A 19,599-nucleotide genomic window follows, 5' to 3' on the forward strand; every position below is an offset into this window, starting at 1 on the left:
GCAACGTTTCCCACCTTGCATTATTCAATGATGCACCACTCGGGCACTCATGCCGAAGCTAGTGGTACGTTCACTTTGTCTCTTGAACTCTGTCCTGCTGTTTTATCACTGCATACTCTGTAACTATAACCTGGAAACGAGTTCGCTGTACAGTTCGCCTCGTGTAAGGTCCACTCCAGTCAGCCCCAAGCCGTATTTGTGGAATATTCACTGAAAACCCAGTGTAGCGCGTTTTGTCACAATAATCTCTCTCTCTCTCTCTCTCTCTCTCTCTCTCTCTCTCTCTCTCTCTCTCTCTCTCTCTCTCTCTCTTTTTCTCTGTCTCTCTCTGTGTCTCTTTCTCTCTGTCTGTTTCTCTTTCTGTCTCTCTCTGCCTGTCTCTGTCTCTCTTTCTGTCTGTCTCGGTCTCTCTTTCTGTCTCTCTGTCTCTTTCTCTCTGTCTCTCTTTCCCTATCTGTCTGTCTCTCTGTCCCTCTCTCTTTCTGTCTGTCTCTCTCTCTGTCTGTCTCTGTCATTTATTGATGGATTCATTCATTCATATTAAGAAATGAATGAAAGTAAGTCAGCTATCTAATAGTCCATGTAAAGAATGCTATGCGGTGGAAAATTAATGCTAATTGAAGTGGTTTCCAGCCTCTCTCTCAGCTCAGAAAGCTGATATTAATAGTATATTCTGAGTATAGATGGGCAATATGGTAAAAAACCTAATATTATAATACTTGAAGAAAATTTCACTATATATGACCTGTTATGTTACTTATTTTTTCAGACTTCTGATCAGTTGGAACAGAGGAAAAAGAACCAGTAGTGCCACATTAAAATACATTATTAAAAACTATGAATACAACCATTTTTATTCATCATTTCACAAGCTCTGTTGCAGCAAATCCATTTAAATGGGACTAATTTCGCAGGCAGTTAGTTATTATTCTGTGAGTACTGACAACTTCCATGATATGTTCAGACATTTCATCATTCTGTCATATTGCCCAGGCCTATTTTGTAAGATTCTTATTTGGTGGATATACTTTCCTTGGTGTGATTATTTAGTATATTTGCATTTTTTGCACAACTATGTTAAATATACCACTACCGATATGAAAATGTTATGGTTGTTGTCAGTTTTAAACAGCTACAAATTATAATAACCAATAATATCGACCACCTTAAATAGTGTAAAAGCGCTGGGGTGGAGCTTTCCAGAAGACATTGTGGCTTAGGGTTATGGTTCTTTTGTTTATATTAATCTCTTATGTTTCATTCATTCTCATCATAGACAGATGGCGTGTCCAAAATGGTCCCATGATTACTATACCCTACATTTTTATGTATTTTTATAAAAAACACTATTACAGTGAAAAGAATTCATGTTAGTACAACCCCAATTCCAATGAAGTTGTACATCAAGCAAGAATGGGAAAGAATTCCACCTACAAAGCTTCAACAATTAGTGTCCTCAGTTCCCAAACACTTATTGAGTGTTGTTAAAAGGAAAGGTGATGTAACACAGTGATAAACATGCCCCTGTCCCAACTTCTTTGGAACGTGTTGCAGGCATCAAATTCAAAATGACTGAATATTTGCAAAAAAACAATAAAGTTTATCCATTTGAACATTAAATATCTTGTCTTTGTAGTGTATTCAATTGAATATAGGTTGAAAAGGATTTGCAAATCATTGTATTCTGCTTTTATTTATGTTTCACACAATGTCCCAACTTCATTGGAATTGGGGTTGTAAATGATTTCTGACACTGTCATGTGGGTTTGCTCGTTACTGTGTGACAGCAGGTTCTTTTGCATAAAAACTTTAAACATCATGCCACCAGTCCATTATAACCACTGAGGTTGACTACACACATCAGAACAGCTTACCTACATCTGTAAAAGGTCTGAAGAGAGGGCTGTGGGGATGCCATCATAGCTGGTAGTTCCACTCAGAGAAGTTGTGTGTGACTCTTTATGGATCATTTATTTATTGTGCTAGATGAGCAGTTAACCTACATGTTTCTTATGAGTTTTTAAATGTAATGTTAATAATTGAAAAATTCTAGTAAATCCAGAAATGTTTTTCTGAATGAAAACATTTAGTAAGATGTGTCATGGGGTCTTACACAAACAACAAAAGGTCAAAACTTTTGTCTTGGTGCAATAACTCATTTAGAGGGCAGTAGGTAGTGAGCAATGTTTGTTCATTTGAGCAGTTCAAATTGTTCATCACATTAATTTAGGCAGTAAAATTTCATGATCATTACAGGGATAGGCCTGTCATCCTCATGCTCAAGGTTAGGTTTAGATGCATTAACATGTAGGTGATGGTTAACACCTCTGCCTTCTACGCTGTAGACTAGGGTTCAATCCCCCACCTGCGTAAGCACCCTACACTATACCAATAAGAGTCCTTGGGCAAGATTCCTAACACTACCTTCGCCTACTTGCGTAAAATGATCAAATAGTATGTCGCTCTGGATAACAGCGTCAGCCAAATGCCGTAAATGTAAAATGTAAAATGATGACTGCAAGCAAGCAATCAATTCAGAATTGGAACAGTGAATGGATGTTAATGGATGTTATCTTACCACACCAGAAAGCACCTCAAAGTGTGCTAGAAAAGTTCTCTTTCTGTTGTGATAACACAGCATGCGTTGCGCTGTTCACTCTGTTTCACTCTGTCTCAAACGAAATAGTGAATTCAAGCTATTTTGGCCTAGACATTCATGTCACAGCTGAAATCTATTGAATCAGCGGGTTAATACTTTTATTCACGGCAAAATAAAGTGAAGATGCTCTCAGAGCAGTCCTGTTACTCAGACAGGAACATTAGTGCATTTTGCAGTGAACTCATTTCAATATATTTGCTTGTCCTTTGGTTACTTTATGGTTTTTAGTGCATGGATCTTCAGGCTAGTATGGAATAGCATATTTTAGCTGTGGCTAGTAGTAGGAATAAGTAATATGTTAAAGTTCTGTTCATTATTATAACACACCAGTTTCTTCGATTCATTGTCCACCACGATTTCTTCTCTATTCTCCAAGCAAATAACTGAGGAGGCGTCTCGCAGTGTTTAATTCGGCATTGTGCTGAATTAAAGAATGTATATGATAAACTACTCAAACAAGTAAAAATGCCTGTTCATTTTCTTTTTATACAACTATTTGCTATCTGCTTAATTATGAGTCTTTATTCAAAATCATAAGTCTGGATGTAATCTGTAATTTGTGCTGAAAGTGTCAAACACTCTCTAGATTCCTAGTATTCATTGTACAGAATGAGCAAGTTTTATGAAAATAAAAATGCATTCATTTAGGATACCAACATTAATTGTGTGATTTCTATGGTGAGAGAAACTGTGGTTCTGTTTCCATTTTTAAAATTTTTTAAATGGTGTACAGAACTGTCCAAAAGATACCTTATAAATAAGTCTAACTATTTAACAAAATAGTATCCAAATTTTCCATGCTTAAAATTACAGCTTTGTATTCTTTTAGGAGAATTTCAGATGTAGAAAAAGATTGCATTTTACGCTTCTCACAAGTCAAGCAATCCCAAACTCATTTGATGGTGTTCAGGTCTGGACTCTGGGGTGGATAGTCCGTTATTCTGAGAATATCAGCTTCTTTTTTTGATTTACAGACTTTTTTTCTATTTCCTTTTCTCAGTAGCAGTTTGTTGAGAGCTGCACATCCTTTCACTTGATTTATCTTCTCACGTAGAAGGATGGACAAACTGTTTTTCAGGTCAGAAGCAAGAGTGGTAATCGATTATCTCAAATCTCTAAATGATAAAACCTTTAAGTTTGGTTCCTGTGAATTTAACAGTTTTTGGTGGTCTGTCAGGTCTCGCATGGTTGTTGGGAGTCCCATCTTCTCTGGAATGTTTAAGATTTTTTTGAACTTCTGTTTTTTTTTTTTACTAATTTTTCTTTGTCTTAAATGTCTCCTGAAAAATGAAAAACTTAATGTCTGTTGTGAATGTAAAGTAAATGAATGGTCTCTGACTTGTGTAGAGTACATACTGTAGGTAAAGTTCTGAAAAGTTGAAAAGTTCTGACCTCTGATTCTTTCTGCTACTTTCAGTTTCAACATGGCTCTCTCCAGTCGTGGCTTGTTGATGTCCCTTTGCCAGGCACGTCTTCATATGCAGAGAAAAGTTTCGCCAAAATGCACACCCGGCTGCTGCTGGAGAAAGCTGCAGCAGCCTCAGCATGTCTGTTCCATTTCTACTTCTTCCAGATTTGACTGCCACAGCGGAAAGACAGAACAGTCCATTACACAAACCAAGCGAGAGGCACACACACCAGTTCTGCTGAAAGAGGTTCTGCAGTACTTGGACATCAAACCAGGCCAGGTCAGAAACTTCTGTTTCTTGATTTCTGATAAGTCATGCAGTGTGTTGAATATCCATTTGGGTAGGTCTGTAGCGAAGCAAGCATGGCTTGGATTTTTAGATTTCTTGTGTAGTTGTCATCTTGTTTTGACAGTGATGTCAAAGACATGGCCATAGCAATAGTTACTTGTAGCTCTAAATTGTTTTGTACTGAGGGAGAACTTCTTAAAATGTGTCAGTAATATGGCAGTAAGTAAATACCTGAAAGATTTCTGAAAAGGCTCCTGCAAAATAACATAGATACTAAACTTGTATCGGTGAATCAAAGTTGAAGTGAAAAAGTCAAATTCCTCTCTTTAGACTTCAAAGCAAATATCAGATATGATTTGGAAAGGTGGAGGAAGAACCTTGAGATTTTTTACATTTTTCATAGACCTTTCATAACCCTTCCTCTGACTTCTCAAACGAAGGTATTTATTTGTAATAGACTGTTAGTGCTGATGCAAGTCTGGACTCAAAAGGACTTTTAAATGAAAAATACTGTTGCAAAGATGTCAGATGATACATAAAATAAAAGGATTATGTTGGTTACAGCCAAGACTGTGTCCATATCTGAGAAACCAGCCTTTACATATTCAGCGTGGTCTTTCAGAAGCGCCTAGTAAAAGAAAAGCATAAAAGCAAATAATCTAGGAAGCATATGCATACGTCATGCATACCATCTGTAATGATTCGTACAGTGTAATACCTTTTAGAGGTCTTATGCAGGGTGTGACTTTGAACTTCTGTGTTTGTGCATTTGTGTATGCTATGTGGGAGAAGTCAGAGGCGGCCTGTTGACTTCTCATCTCTAGTAACCATGCGCGATCTTGCTGCAAAAGAAGTTACTCGTCACTGAAACTTTTAGGGCTCTCCGATTCGCTGCCTGTCCCCACTTGGGCAGGGTAGAGAAGTTGCGTCGTGCTAGCAGGGACCTTGGCGTACTCTTAACGTGCTAGCAGGCCAGATGGGCATGAGTCAAAGGGCCTTCTGCTCTGGCGAGCGGCTCGGCTCGGACGACGCTGGGTCCTATGGCTAGAAGCGTTGCTGGTGCAGGTGGGGGCCTTGGGTCAGCGCGTGACTCAGGAGCACGGCGCCACTGTTGGGTTGCTGGCAGCACCCGGAGTGCCACAGTGCCACCGCGCTCCTGACTAAAGTTTGCACCTCTTAACTTCTCCATCATCCGCCCATGGGCCAACTGGTACAGGGAGAGCCTGCCAAAGGCCTGGATGTAATAGAATAATTAAATAAACAATAACGAGGCAGCTCCCGCGTCAGCTGAGAACGCACATGTCACAGATGTGCCATTCATGTTTTGCTGTGTTTCATGAGATTGATTCAGAATGGGTATTTTGCGAAGCAACAGGGCAGAACGATAAGGGGTAAAAGTTTAACTGGAATACCTCTGACCAATTTTGTGATTTAGGTTGTGATTATTTCCTTTAAATTAACTGGGAACCAATGTCTAACTTCAATAACCTCAACATTATTTAACATCATTTTAAAACTGGAATTATGCTGTGCAGTCATATGGAAACGCCATATGCAGAATACCACGATACATGTTTTGCTGATTTTCCAAGTGAAAACAAGTTACACATCCTTAACAGGGTAAACATGGTTACTGAGTGAAGCATTTTTGGAAAGAAAAAGCATAAAATGTAAGCTTTGCTAAAACTTTTGTGTTTTTTAATTTTATTTCATGTGATGGAAAATCTATTTTTTCCTCACTTTTAGGATAAGTGTTTGATGTATGTGAACCATCACTGTTTCAAAATATAAACGTCACTCCAGTACACACAGTACACATAGCTGCTGTCAGAAACAAATCCTCATATCTCCCTTTTAGTTCTTTTTTCTTCTTCATTTGAAAATGTCTGTTGCCCTTTACATTCTACGTAAATTTCATGATGAAAAGATCGAAAGAAGAGCCTGGTGTGCTTTTTGAATACACCGCAATGCAACAGCCAGAACAGACCTAATGGGAGGTTAACATGAAGTTTTGTTCTGACAACAATGATATATCAGTCTTAAAGGCACAGTAACAAAAACAGCCTGTTATATTCTAAGGGGTAAAGAGAGGTTGGAAAATGATCATGTAGAATGAGTTATGACTCTTTTGGTACATAAACCCACACAAATATTACAAGTAGACCTTAAAAATAGATAAAATGGAAAATAAAATGCAAGAAAATGTAGGGCAGGGTCCCTTTAAACCAAAAATAAGGCTTGTCCCTGCCTTTTGCTGTAAGTTATCTAGCCAACTGAGAATTACAGTTTGTGAAATAACCACAGTTTTTTTTATCTGGTAGCCTGGTTAATTCAGGAATTCTGCATTGTGGAGGACCTCCACTGTTTGAATTGAACTGAGAACTAACCCCTTGGATGATTCAGAACTTCTACTACAGATGTCCTCATGACCCCAGCTAGAACAAGATTTTGTTCTGTTCCAGTTCACTGTCCATGACAGAATGTCCATGTGGAATTGCACTATAAAAATAGGACGGTTGAAGGCTTGAAAAAGAAGCTTTAATCAAGTATGGAATATAGATATAATAGGCTTAAATGTGTAGCCTCATAGATCTTTTCATCTTTTATCAAAACCCCTCTGCGATGTGTTTAGCTGGCTTGCCTTGTTAGATCATCAGACACCGCAATGCTATTATCTGAGAAAAAGGACATACCGCAAGGCTTACGCTTAACTGTGCTGTGTTTTTTCATTTCAAGCAGTTTAACAATTTCTGAAATTGCTGGGTTTGAAGAGAATCTACTCCATAACAGCTCACTGCAGTTAATGATCCAGAATGATGATCAGATCATCGTTGCTTCCACTACATTTCCTTTTTTTCTCTCCTCCATTCATTCGGCCTTCTATCTGTGGTGCTTGACAGACAACTTAATGATAGTGTTAGTCAAACACTCTCTATGATTCCTGAGAGGAATCACTCTAATATTTTGATCTGCCATTGTAAAGCAATCAACCCCTGTGCAGAGGCTCTTGTCAGGCGAGGCGAAACGGTATGAATGGAGCACTTAGGCAGTCAGAGAGTAAACGCTGCAATTATGCCAAAGTGGGTAAATGTAGGCTTTCAGCGGCCCACTACCACCCACGCAGGCATCCAGGCATGTATGGCAGTGCAGGTGGAGGGCTCGCTCCTTCTCACCCAATAGCTCACTATGCTGCAGTGGCAGAAAAGGGGATTCCACAGAGAAGCCGATGGAAAACATGTTTAAACAGATTACATTGCTCTAATCTGGTTCTTCCTCAGATTTTAGGCATGAATGGGTAGAGTAAAAGGGGCATTAATGGTTGCACACCTCTCATTTTACACCTCTTTAAGAGCTGTCAGGGCCATGCATGTTGAAAAGGTAAAGTATATAGCGTTTCACTGTTTTATGCACTTTACTCACTTTCATTGCTACAGCTGCATGTGGCCAGGTGATACATCTGAATTGGACTTGAGCTCCATTGTCAGTCAGTTTGTTTTTCTCAAGCTGGGGAGAACTGTGACACTTAACACTCTGGGCATCACATCATATACCTGCTAATGTTTATATTCAATTGTCTTGTTGTCTTTGATTGTATTTGTTCTCCAAGGAATAGTTTGGCAAAAAATGTTTGTTTTTCCTCGACTCTGAATGTGATTGATTTTTGGAAGACTTCAGGACTTGTTTGTTGTCTGAGTAGAGATGGGCAAAATAGCAAAACATAATATCATGATAATTCAAGACATTGTTTGATACACAATAAGCATCACAGCAATTAGTTTGCTATGTTAAAACTGACGAAAAAGAAGAAGTAGAGCCATATTTGAAACATACCACCATAAACTATGAGTACTGTGATGTTATTCAACAGTTCATATGCTGCATAAACCAGTGGAACGAGATGAATTATGCTCTTTTTATGAAACATGCAGTTGGTCAGTGCTCTTTAAATACTGACAGTATCCACAACTCGCTCAGAAAAGCATATTATGACATGATGTAATTTATTAACCGTCTACAGCACACATTATCACAGCAATTAAAAAATATTCAATTCACTTTTTTTTGCATAAAATGATCATTGATTTAGAATTTCCTACCGGTTTATTAAATTCAGAAACATAAGTAGTAATAATGTGTACAGGGGTCTTTTTGGAGTCTGTTGCCTTGAAGCAACATTGTGTGACAATGGGAAGAAATGATATAGAGTCATGTTCTCTGAAGTGGTGATAGCTGGCTTGTGACTGGCTAAATACATTCTATTGTCATACAGTGTTGCTTCTAGGCAACAAGCATATTTCTGCAAATTCTCAAAAAATTTATACTGAATGTTAAAAAAGGTTTAAGTGTACACATTAAGAAATCGTATGATCAAGTACATGGTTTTTGTTGACTTACTCAATTGTTCTCTTTGTTGTTAACCCTGTCATTGTCTTTAAATATGTATAATGTTATTGTAAAGTGAGGAAAATTAGTTTGTTGCACTGAGGCAACGTCATGCAACAGATAATGATAAACATTGTCATGTTACCCACCCCGATCTTGCTAACTTTGCTAGTTTTACAAGTCTCAAATAGAGTTACTTCTGTGGTTTCTGACACGGTTTAACGTAGTGTCATGTAAATGGATACAATTCCAGACAAAGTTCAGACTTCCAGGTGGTTACTACTAGTTTTTAGCTACACAGTCTCCATTTTGGTAGTTTTACTTGTTAGCTGCGTTATCCTCATAGCTCCAGTCCAATACAAAATTAAAGACCCCTGGACTAGGGATAGGTATTTCTGGAAAATTTGATATTCGAGTTTGTATGCACTATTAAGACTAAAGGTTACTGCAGACCAGAGGTGTCGGGTGGACGCCACTGAATAATCCAAGCCGCATCTTAACCAGGGGACTAGCTGTATGTCTGGAGCAGTGAAGTTTATTTGTTTGTGTACAGGTACCAGACACCTAGCCCGCCTGTAAGACACTGGGCTGATGCAGTTTTATAGCAGGACTGATGCCAAAATTAGGCTCAGTGTATATGTGACAAGTGACAGGTGAGAAAGACATGACCATGTAGGAATAAATAAGAATAGACAGAAAAATGTTCAAAATACAGTCACAGTCCAGGCACACACAATACAGAGATGGTGATGCCACGAATATCTTGCTATCACTGTACTACATTAAACCCAGACCCAGATAACAAGTCTATAGTAGGAGACATGTGGCTTAGAATTTACAGCAAGAATGATGTCAATTTAACATCTTTAAGATAAACAAACAAATGCTAATCATCTGTTTTCAGTCAAAAAGTAGCTGTACTGTTTAGTTGGAAAATAGCAAGTAATGAAGAGGTAGTTAGCTGATGCTAAACCGGATAAATTCACTAAATTATGGTGAAGGTTTTACTTCCTTTACTTCCTTAATTCCATTCCATTATACAGTGGGTTGCAAAAGTATTCAGCCCCCTTGAACTTTTCAACCTTTTGCCACATTTCAGGCTTCAAACATAAAGATATGAAATTGTAATTTTTTGTGAAGAGTCAACAACAAGTGGGACACAATCGTGAAGTGGAACGAAATTTGTTGGATATTTTAAACTTTTTTTAGAAATAAAAAACTGAAAAGTGGGGCGTGCAATATTATTCAGCCCCCTTGCTTTAATACTTTGTAGCGCCACCTTTTGCTGTGATTACAGCTGCAAGTGGCTTGGGGTACGTCTCTGTCAGTCTTGCACATCGAGAGACTGAAATTTTTGCCCATTCTTCCTTGCAAAACAGCTCGAGCTCAGTGAAGTTGGATGGAGAGCGTTTGTGAACAGCAGTTTTCAGCTCTTTCCACAGATTCTCGATTGGATTCAGGTCTGGACTTTGACTTGGCCATTCTAACACCTGGATACGTTTATTTGTGAACCATTCCATTGTAGATGTTGCTTTATGTTTTGGATCATTGTCTTGTTGGAAGATAAATCTCCGTCCCAGTCTCAGGTCTTTTGCAGACTCCAACAGGTTTTCTTCCAGAATGGTCCTGTATTTGGCTCCATCCATCTTCCCATCAATATTAACCATCTTCCCTGTCCCTGCTGAAGAAAAGCAGGCCCAAACCATGATGCTGCCACCACCATGTTTGACAGTGGGGATGGTGTGTTCAGGGTGATGAGCTGTATTGCTTTTACGCCAAACATAAGTTCGATTTTGGTTTCATCTGACCAGAGCACCTTCTTCCACATGTTTGGTGTGTCTCCCAGGTGGCTTGTGGCAAACATTAAATGAGACTTTTTATGGATATCTTTGAGAAATGGCTTTTTCTTGCCACTCTTCCATAAAGCCCAGATTTGTGCAGTGTACCACTGATCGTTGTCCTATGGACAAAGTCTCCCACCTCAGCTGTAGATCTCTGCAGTTCATCCAGAGTGATCATGGGCCTCTTGGCTGCATCTATGATCAGTCTTCTCCTTGTTTGAGCTGAAAGTTTAGAGGGACGGCCGGGTCTTGGTAGATTTGCAGTGGTCTGATGCTCCTTCCATTTCAATATGATCGCTTGCACAGTGCTCCTTGAGATGTTTAAAGCTTGGGAAATCTTTTTCTATCCAAATCCGGCTTTAAACCTCTCCACAACAGTATCTCGGACCTGCCTGGTGTGTTCCTTGGTCTTCATGATGCTCTCTGCGCTTTAAACAGAACTCTGAGACTATCACAGAGCAGGTGCATTTATACGGAGACTTGATTACACACAGGTGGATTCTATTTATCATCATCAGTCATTTAGGTCAACATTGGATCATTCAGAGATCCTCACTGAACTTCTGGAGTGAGTTTGCTGCACTGAAAGTAAAGGGGCCGAATAATATTGCACGCCCCACTTTTCAGTTTTTTATTTCTAAAAAAAGTTTAAAATATCCAATAAATTTCGTTCCACTTCACAATTGTGTCCCACTTGTTGTTGATTCTTCACAAAAAATTACAATTTCATATCTTTATGTTTGAAGCCTGAAATGTGGCAAAAGGTTGAAAAGTTCAAGGGGGCTGAATACTTTTGCAACCCACTGTATGAGTAATTGATGAGTATGTGTGTTTTATTGTGATGATTCTTATGTTCTATGGCTGTGTTTGTACCATATCCTACCTGTATGGCATGTCATGGCATCATTAAGTGATGGCATGTCTTCTTTGCTCCAACCAGTCAGAGCCTATGCCTTATATGTAATATATTTGTCGGTGGAGTTTGCACAGCTGCCATGTGAACGTCTGGGGTTGTTTGTTTTCTTTAGAATTAAGCTAATTATATGCTGAATGCAGGCTAACGCTGTCTCTGCATGAAATATACCAAGGCCCTTTAGCTGGCTGCAGTAGCAGAAATTTTTCTTCAGATTGAACAGAAAATTGGACCTCAACGCAGGACACAGACTCTTCTCTGCCCTCTGGTGGAGTTCAGATGTCTTATGGGTCAATATGAGAACAAATAATAGTAAAGAGAAGCTAATTTTAACATGGAAAAAAATCTTAGTTTGTTATTTGATTTTTTAAAATATTAATGACTGTGTGGGTGTACGAGAATTCTGACTCATGCCTACTTTTGACTTATCTGTACCAGACATGTTAGGGGAAAATTGTGTATCTTTGATTTTTTTCCATCTCTCACTTTAAAACAGACCTCACAGAAAGGAGAAGAGGGAAACAGGACTAGCCGTTATGAAGGTGTGGAGTAAAAAGACTGGTTCGCTTTGAGTGAGCCCTGATTTCCTCTCCTTTCATTCGTTCTATTGCAGATTTATTGGGCTCTTGTTTTTTTTCGGCAGTGACTTTCAGAGCAGAGAGAGTGAGAAGGCAAGAGAGAGAGAGCTGCCACTGCGGTTTATACCGCACTCCCTCTGACCGGCCTCTCTCACCTTCCCCTTGCCCATAAATTACCCAAACTACAGTGGCCTCATTAGCTGCCAAATTAGCCTTGGAAATATTACATTTGCTACAATTGGATATTATTCTATTCACCTTGAATTGCAGATCCACTTGGCCAGGCCAGATAACCATTTTACTCTAATTATCTTAGCCGTCAGGATGCGTTTGTAGCATTTGGCTAATTGAATAATGAGCAGTACAAGGCAGTGCGTCAACGGTTCAATTAAAGACACGTAGCGTGGGAGGAAGACGAGGAGCACTACTGGAGCTGAGGAGCAGGAGGCGATGAAGACCGTGGGGGGCGGGGGGTTCCACATCACAGAGAAGAAAAAAAGCTCTCTGTCCCATATCAGAACGACAACCTCATCTACTGATTGAATAACGTTGCACTTGGTCTAACGCATCTGAAGCATGAAGCATTGTGCGTCCTGCCGCCCTTGTGTTTGTGAATTAGCTAGAGATTGGTACAAATATCTTATTCAATGAGATTGTGGTTTAGAAGGGATCCCGCGCTAAAAGAAGATGTAGTGAGGCCAATTTCATTTTCGATGTCATTCTGTTCTGTCCTGTTTCTTTTCTGTTCCAATCCAGAAGTGCAGATGGAGCCTAACTGAGCATAACAGATTGATATGAGAAAGTTCACAGGTTCAGGGTTTTTCATTCCTTGCTGTTTCGGGCCAATCTCAAAACCAGATGTGACACAGTGCCAGTAATTTTCTCTGTGCCTGGCATCCCAGTACAGCCAGTGCGACAAAGGCCATTGGAACACATTGGACTTCTAAAAGATTTTTCTTGGCAATGGCATCACATAAACATTGCACAAACAATGGTCTTTGCACCTTGCACTGTTTTCCCTTGTCTGCCACATTGTTAGATAACACTGAGCTTCACAGTGTGCATCATTTGAGCGCACAGCCTGAGAATTCTTGCTGCAGCTCAGGCATGTCCATTTTAACTAATGCCAGGATATGGTCTCCACATTGGAGCCAGTCATGACTTAATGGCATTTATTAGGATGGCAGTTGTGGGCCTGCAGTGTGACGCATGCAGTCTGGCCCTGTGGCTTGTGGCAACATTATTGCTGCTGAACTGCAGCTATAATGACGGACAGCTTCCATAAAGACGTCTGAATCATGGCCACCTCATTTTTTTACCTTTTGGGTTAAGATTCTGTAAAGTCTTTAAAGAATCCTAATTTCAGCCAAACCTGACGTTCTAGACTTAGGACCCACTACACTCCTCCTGCATAGTAACAAGGAACTAAGTTCCTAATATGTGCATGATGCAGATAAGATAATGGCAACACAACTTCAGTGGTCTATGTATTGTGAGGATGTGTTCAGGTATCGCAGTAGTACATTTTGGCCATATCGCCCACCCCTTCGTTGATATCCCTCTAATTATGTCTGTGAATGGACGGGAATATTGATGTTGCCCTTGATTATTGGACAGAAGATTTCTCTCCCCAAGACTTATGGACCAAGCGCCTATGGCTCTAGTCTCAGATCTCGCCCCAGAGCTGTTTTTCACAGAGGCAGGTCCACCCACGGACGGGCTTCTCTGCTGTGATGGATTCCTCTCTGCTGGCTTCCCCCTGCAGTCTGCCCACGGACGATCGAAACAAGCCACTGCTTTTATTTTTTTCTTCTTGTTGTGTCTCATTTAGTGGCCCCACTTTTAACACCTTCTTGCGCACAAACACGCACATACACTCCTACACGCCAAAAGACACACCCCTGGCGGGAAGTGATTTGCTTTGTTTTATTGCCTTTCGGAGTCCTGGGCACCCCCTCCCTGCGGCGAGCATTTGATCCAGGCAGGCGGAGCGGCGGGGACACACGCGGGCAGGCGCGGGGGAATCCTCGGCTCTGGCTCTGGCCTCCTGCGCCTGTGAGGAGGGAGCACGGCCAGCGGAGATTAATGAGCTGTCAGTCTGGAGCACACATGACCAATCTGAGGCCAGTTTCTCTCATAATGGCAAAAGGATAGATGCGGAACAAGAGAATCTCCCTGATAAAGCTGAAAGGGCAACATTGCACCTTTGCAGTGTGACATCCGGCCTAGAAGAAGGTCACAGTTATTAACCTGTCGGTCTCATGGAGTTAAAATGGCCCCAGTTTTTCTTGTATGCATGCTTTCAGCAAATCACTCCCACCTTCATTATAAACATGAAATGGAAATGAATTATGTTTGGTATGGTGGTTTGTTGGTGTTCTAGTATAAGCAGATCTGCTTGGGCATTATTGCTCAAAATCACTGTCCTAAATTCAGTGATCCAGGTCTTCAGTTTGGGCCATAAATGTCAAAACATAGTCAGAAAATGGGAGAAACTCACTTTTATGACAATACTAAATTATGCTAGTGCCTTTGTGGGATTTCTAATAGTGTGTTAGCATTATCTATATTAGTGGGACAGCATTTATTTTGCATAAAACATGGACATTTTAAGGTTGTAAAAGACTTGATATGTTTTACCTTGTATATTTTACAGTTTCACTAGGAATCCTTCATTAAAGAGCCGTTCCATAGAGCTGTGTAGTTTTCCATTTAACTACAGACTTAAACTTAGGTTAGGCTGCCACCTGTATTTGCAGTGGCATATTTATGCCTTCTTTTTTGGCAATGAAATTGGTCTCATGCACTGGAAATCAAAACATGATTGGTTCCACTGTCACCTTCTAATTATCTTTATAGTTAATCTGATGCATAATGCGTTCTGTCCAGGTCCTGAAGGTCTAACCACTCAAAGGGCTGTATCTGCCTAGATACTACTGTTGTGTAAAGGCTGAATTATACCTTTGCAGCAGAGACTCTGAAACAAAAATGTTAGCGTCTATAGTACAGATTCCATTGCTGCAATGTTCTCTGTGATATGGTATGACAGAAGTACCATACACGCGCCTGTAGAGGCGAGCCTGCTCAGCAAACCTCCCTTCGTAATGAAGCAGTGTGTGCCAAGTTGCCAAGTTACAAAATTGGTGCGCTGTGCATGAGGCCAGCCTGTGGGGCCGGAGGCACCATGTCAGTTCTGGCTTGCGTACCCTTGTATAATGCATCAAGCATAAACCTAGCTTAATATTGCTGTCCTCCCTCCACCCTGCTCGGGTTACATTCGCCTGTCTCTGTAACATTATTCAATGTCCCTCTGGATAAGAGTGTCAACCAAATGCACAAATGTAAATGAGGAAAATGTCAATTTTAGATTGTAAACATTTTGTTTCTAACCAAGCTTATAAATAAAAGTATTACTACAACACTGCCAGTTTAATTAAGTTTAAATACAAGCATGATGACTTTCTGGATAAGAAAGAATCTGTCACAACAGATATGTGTCTTTGAAATTCCTCCTCAAAAATTTGACCACCTCTTAAGGTCTTAGAAAGGCTCCCCTCTGCCTACATGTATGCCCTTGGCATGCCTTAGTGCCTGTGTTGGAGCATAAAGATAAAAAAAACCTCTGTATTGATTTTATGTGTAATTCATATTGTCTGTTCAAGCCAAAAAACAAATTGCTGAGCTGGGGCCTGACACTTTCAGTTTTTACTGATTATGGCACTTGACTGAAAGTTGTATAAGCTCGGTTTTCATTGACAGGCAGTAATTTGTTCTCATGCCTCTGCTGTTGCATGAATGGTCGCAAAGTTATGAAAAGTTTGTGCTTTTATTTATTAAAGAAATAATACAAATGTGAACAAACTTTGAAAAGTGTGCTGTGCAAAATCTCAAGTAGCATTTATCCAAACTCTGTAAATTCAGTGGATAAATTTCACATGAACGTGAAGAGGCAAGAACATGCACACACTGACAAACCAGTCTACGTACCCATATGTCCAAAACTATCCAGACACCCCTTCCAATCCAGCTTCGACTTTAAGGTGCATCTATTGCTAACATTAAAGTGGTTATTTAGAAAAACATGTAAATGATTTGCACTTCATTGCATTATTTATTTAAATTTTGCACAGCATTCCAAATATTTTTTGTCCTTGCAATGATGAAACTCACCTCACAAAGCCTGAAATATTAATTTAAAATTCAGAGCTATTGTGTCAGATTTACCTGGAGTTTTTTATACCCATCATAAGTCTTCATGGATTGATGTCGTAATCTCAGTATACTTTCAGTGAAACAAAGCTGAAGTCATTGGGCTCTCTGTGGTTTAGTGTGGCTGAGAGTTGCTCTCCGGTCATCCATGTCTGAATGATGCCACACTTTTTTGCACATGTTGTGTAGTGTCTGCAAAGTTCACCTTGTTGCAGTGAGCACGACATGGTGAGCGACACTTCAGCACAACATCTGTGGTTATTCTTTTTCTCCTCAGTTACATCATGTCATCCACTAAAACCAGGCAAACGTTGTCTCTATAAGAAGTATACCGAGGCCCATCTGCTCAAAAGAAGGTCTGGCTGGATGGGGTGGATACCCAACTAGCAAGGGTGTAGCTCACAGAGCCTGCTTGGGTGACAGTATGGTGAGTACATAGTGAATAACATCATCATCCCGAGTATGAAGGTGTAATTCCCATCCAAAGAAATGAATACCACAGGAATTCCCATAAGGATCATTGGACTAGACTCCTAACACTACATGTGACTACCATTGTAAGTTGCTTGTCAAACATGGGCGATGCTTTGAAACACCTGCTCCAGGTGCATGAATGAATCCACTCTGTGCATAGCCCAACTGACATTACAAAGATGTTCTTTTATAAATTGCTCCTAGTTATATATTTCTGCCAGAGATACGTCCCCAAATCCCCCAACTTACACAGTACTACTTTAACTCAACTAGCAATTATATTCACTTCTATGGTCTAGTTGGGGTTCTTTTGGTAGAAAGTGTACATTTAATATTATTTTATCCTATATTGTTATTTACTTTAAAGAATTATCCAGAGATCCAGAGATAAATGGAAAGGAATTTATATGCCAAAATAACCATATTTGTGAGGCTTTTTCTACTGATGCCCCTCTCTGCAACAGGTGATGCCAAACATTCTCTGTTGCATCTTAAACACTGTGCATTAAGTATTTATGAATGCTGAGGCCACGCATGAAAGCCCCAGTGACGACGAGTGACATTTTTCAACAGGTCGTGACGTCAACGCAGCCCTGCAGCCAACCTGACACGAAACTGTCTGCGGTATATTTTCTGGTGATGACTTTTGCGGCACTGGGGCATTACGCTCCCTCATCTTCTTTTGCTCATTGTGCATGGTGGTTTGCGTAGATCTATGTGTAGTGCCAAGGGCTCTCTCCCTGTGACACAGGCCCCCTCTGTGGGCCAGAGGCATCTGTGTCTGCTCCATCCTGGTTGCCTGAGCCTGTGGCTGTGTTATTTCGGAGGAGCGCGTCCTACTGAAAGAAGAGGCTAGTGAATAATTGATCCCTGTAATTAAACACTCCGGCGAGGGATGGCGGAGCTGATTGACGGCCAGATATTAAGCTCGAGCCTCGTAAGGTTGCGGGTTTAGTCTGGGGTTATCAGTGGCCATGAGTAGCGTCTCTCTCTCTCTCTCTCTCTCTCTCTCTCTCTCTCTCTCTCTCTCTCTCTCTCTCTCTCTCTCTCTCTCTCTCTCTGATCCCGACTTCTCATTACCCTCATGAATAGACAATCGGCAATGACGGTTGGGGGCGCGGCATGAAAGAGAGTCCACGAGTTCATTAGCCAAATGTATCGCGGCCGTACCAGGTGGCTGGGCTGGCACAGAGGGGACTGCCTCCTAGCGTGAGGCTCGGCAGGAGCCCTAGAGCATTCTGTGTCACCATGGCAACACACCCGTTGAACCCCCAGATAAACCCCCCCGCCAGCTTACTGGGCCATAGACTTTGCTGCCCGTTTTGACACTTCCTATTTGGAAGTAATACACTTGTTAGATTTTCAGCTTCCACAGTCACTGCAACACCTCTTTTTGAGCAAATGGCAGTAAAACCCCTTGACTTTTGTCTTCCCAAGAATATGTACAAAAGGTGAGGCATGTTACTGCTAGGGTTGGGGCCTTCGATCCTGCTTCCTTTAGTGTCTGCACAATGCAGGCATGTTCTTGGAGCATCCTTAGTCTGAATGTGAAGCAAAAACGCCCACGACTTTGATGGAAGCTCACTCTGCAATGATGAGAAGGATAATTACACTAATGATGTGAGCAACTCATCAATGCAGAAGAAGGAGCTGAAGAACGATCTCTGGGAAACTCCACCTGATGTGCGGCTTTATTAACTGTTATTTGAGCACGCGCTCTCCATCATGCGATATTGCTAAAAGCGAGAGGTTAGAATAAATAAAGTGAAGCCTCTCCAAGACACGAGAGCTAAGTTATTACGGAGGGTTTTATTACAATATTTACATTTGCGCCTACCGTGTGAGCGTGGGCTTGCTAATCAGATGTATGCCCCGTGGACAGCTGGATAGAGCGATGACTCATCGCTGCAACATGGCCTTGACTGGGGTTTGTACGAAAGCTCAAAAACAGCAGGCACGGCGTTATTTGAATTATCGTGCTCTATAATTTATTGCAGCAGATTTCCGTGGTGAAGGCTCATCAGGAGATGTTGGGGTGTAGAACATTTGATGTTGTTGTTTTGGGTGGGGGGCAGTGAAGGGCAGTGGTGGATACTGGCTCGCAATACAGAGACTGCATGTCAGAAATGAGGCCAGGTAAATGCCTCTTTAAATTCTTGCACTAATTCACTCAAGGTTGTTGAGATTTTAAAGGCGTAATTACAGCAGCCAGTTTGACCCGTCTGGCTGAGTTTGAACTTCTGATGATTACAGATCTCACGAAGCATAAGCACGCTTTCAAACAGGTTTACAAAGGCTTTCCAAAACATATATGGAGAAAGGAGAAATGTCGTAAATGACAAGGCTGCATTTGAGTGTCTAATGAAGACGTTTCCTGTGCTTTCTCTAGTTTCTGTGAGCTTTGACCATTATTGATCTGACACAGGAAAGCCAGGTGTCAATAGTCACCATGGGTCGTGTCCAGGAGCTGATGCATCACCGCTTCACAGAAGGTCAAGTGGACCTCACATGTATTTTTGTTTGTTTGTATTTTTTGTTTGTTTTGTTCCTCTCATTCATGGACAGATTTCTTTCAGCAAACAGCAGGGAGGGAAGGCAGCGAGAGTAAGAGAGAAACCGAAAAGTTTTTTTGCCGTATGACTCAGCTTCCTGACTCAGAGCTTTCTTGACCAGCCGTGGCCCAGACTAACTCATTGGATACAGCCTCTGGTTTAATTAAAGTTCTGTTGTCGGCCTCATACACCTGACTGAGAGCTCCTAATTCTTACCACTTTGTTATTGTGTATAAATGACAGTGGTAGAGCTGTTACAGTAATTTTATAGTCAATTAATATGGTTACTAGTA

At 40.7% G+C, this 19,599-nt stretch overlaps 1 protein-coding gene across 2 annotated transcripts in view; it reads left to right on the forward strand.

Moving 5' to 3' along the window:
* mettl15 (methyltransferase like 15) overlaps positions 1-19,599 on the forward strand; it is a 113,750-nt gene continuing 94,151 nt past the window's right edge. Inside the window, exons 1-2 of one of the 2 annotated variants that reach the window (XM_037534411.1) lie at positions 1-64; positions 4,077-4,347. In XM_037534411.1, coding sequence (XP_037390308.1) covers positions 4,084-4,347 — 264 coding nt within the window. In that variant the 5' untranslated portion in view covers positions 1-64; positions 4,077-4,083. Of the gene's footprint in view, positions 65-3,702; positions 3,738-4,076; positions 4,348-19,599 lie in introns of those variants that run through there. The other variant, XM_037534410.1, reaches the window with a different exon arrangement.

This window comes from Pygocentrus nattereri, chromosome 25 (genome assembly GCF_015220715.1).
Source record: "Pygocentrus nattereri isolate fPygNat1 chromosome 25, fPygNat1.pri, whole genome shotgun sequence".
Classification (NCBI taxonomy): domain Eukaryota; kingdom Metazoa; phylum Chordata; class Actinopteri; order Characiformes; family Serrasalmidae; genus Pygocentrus; species Pygocentrus nattereri.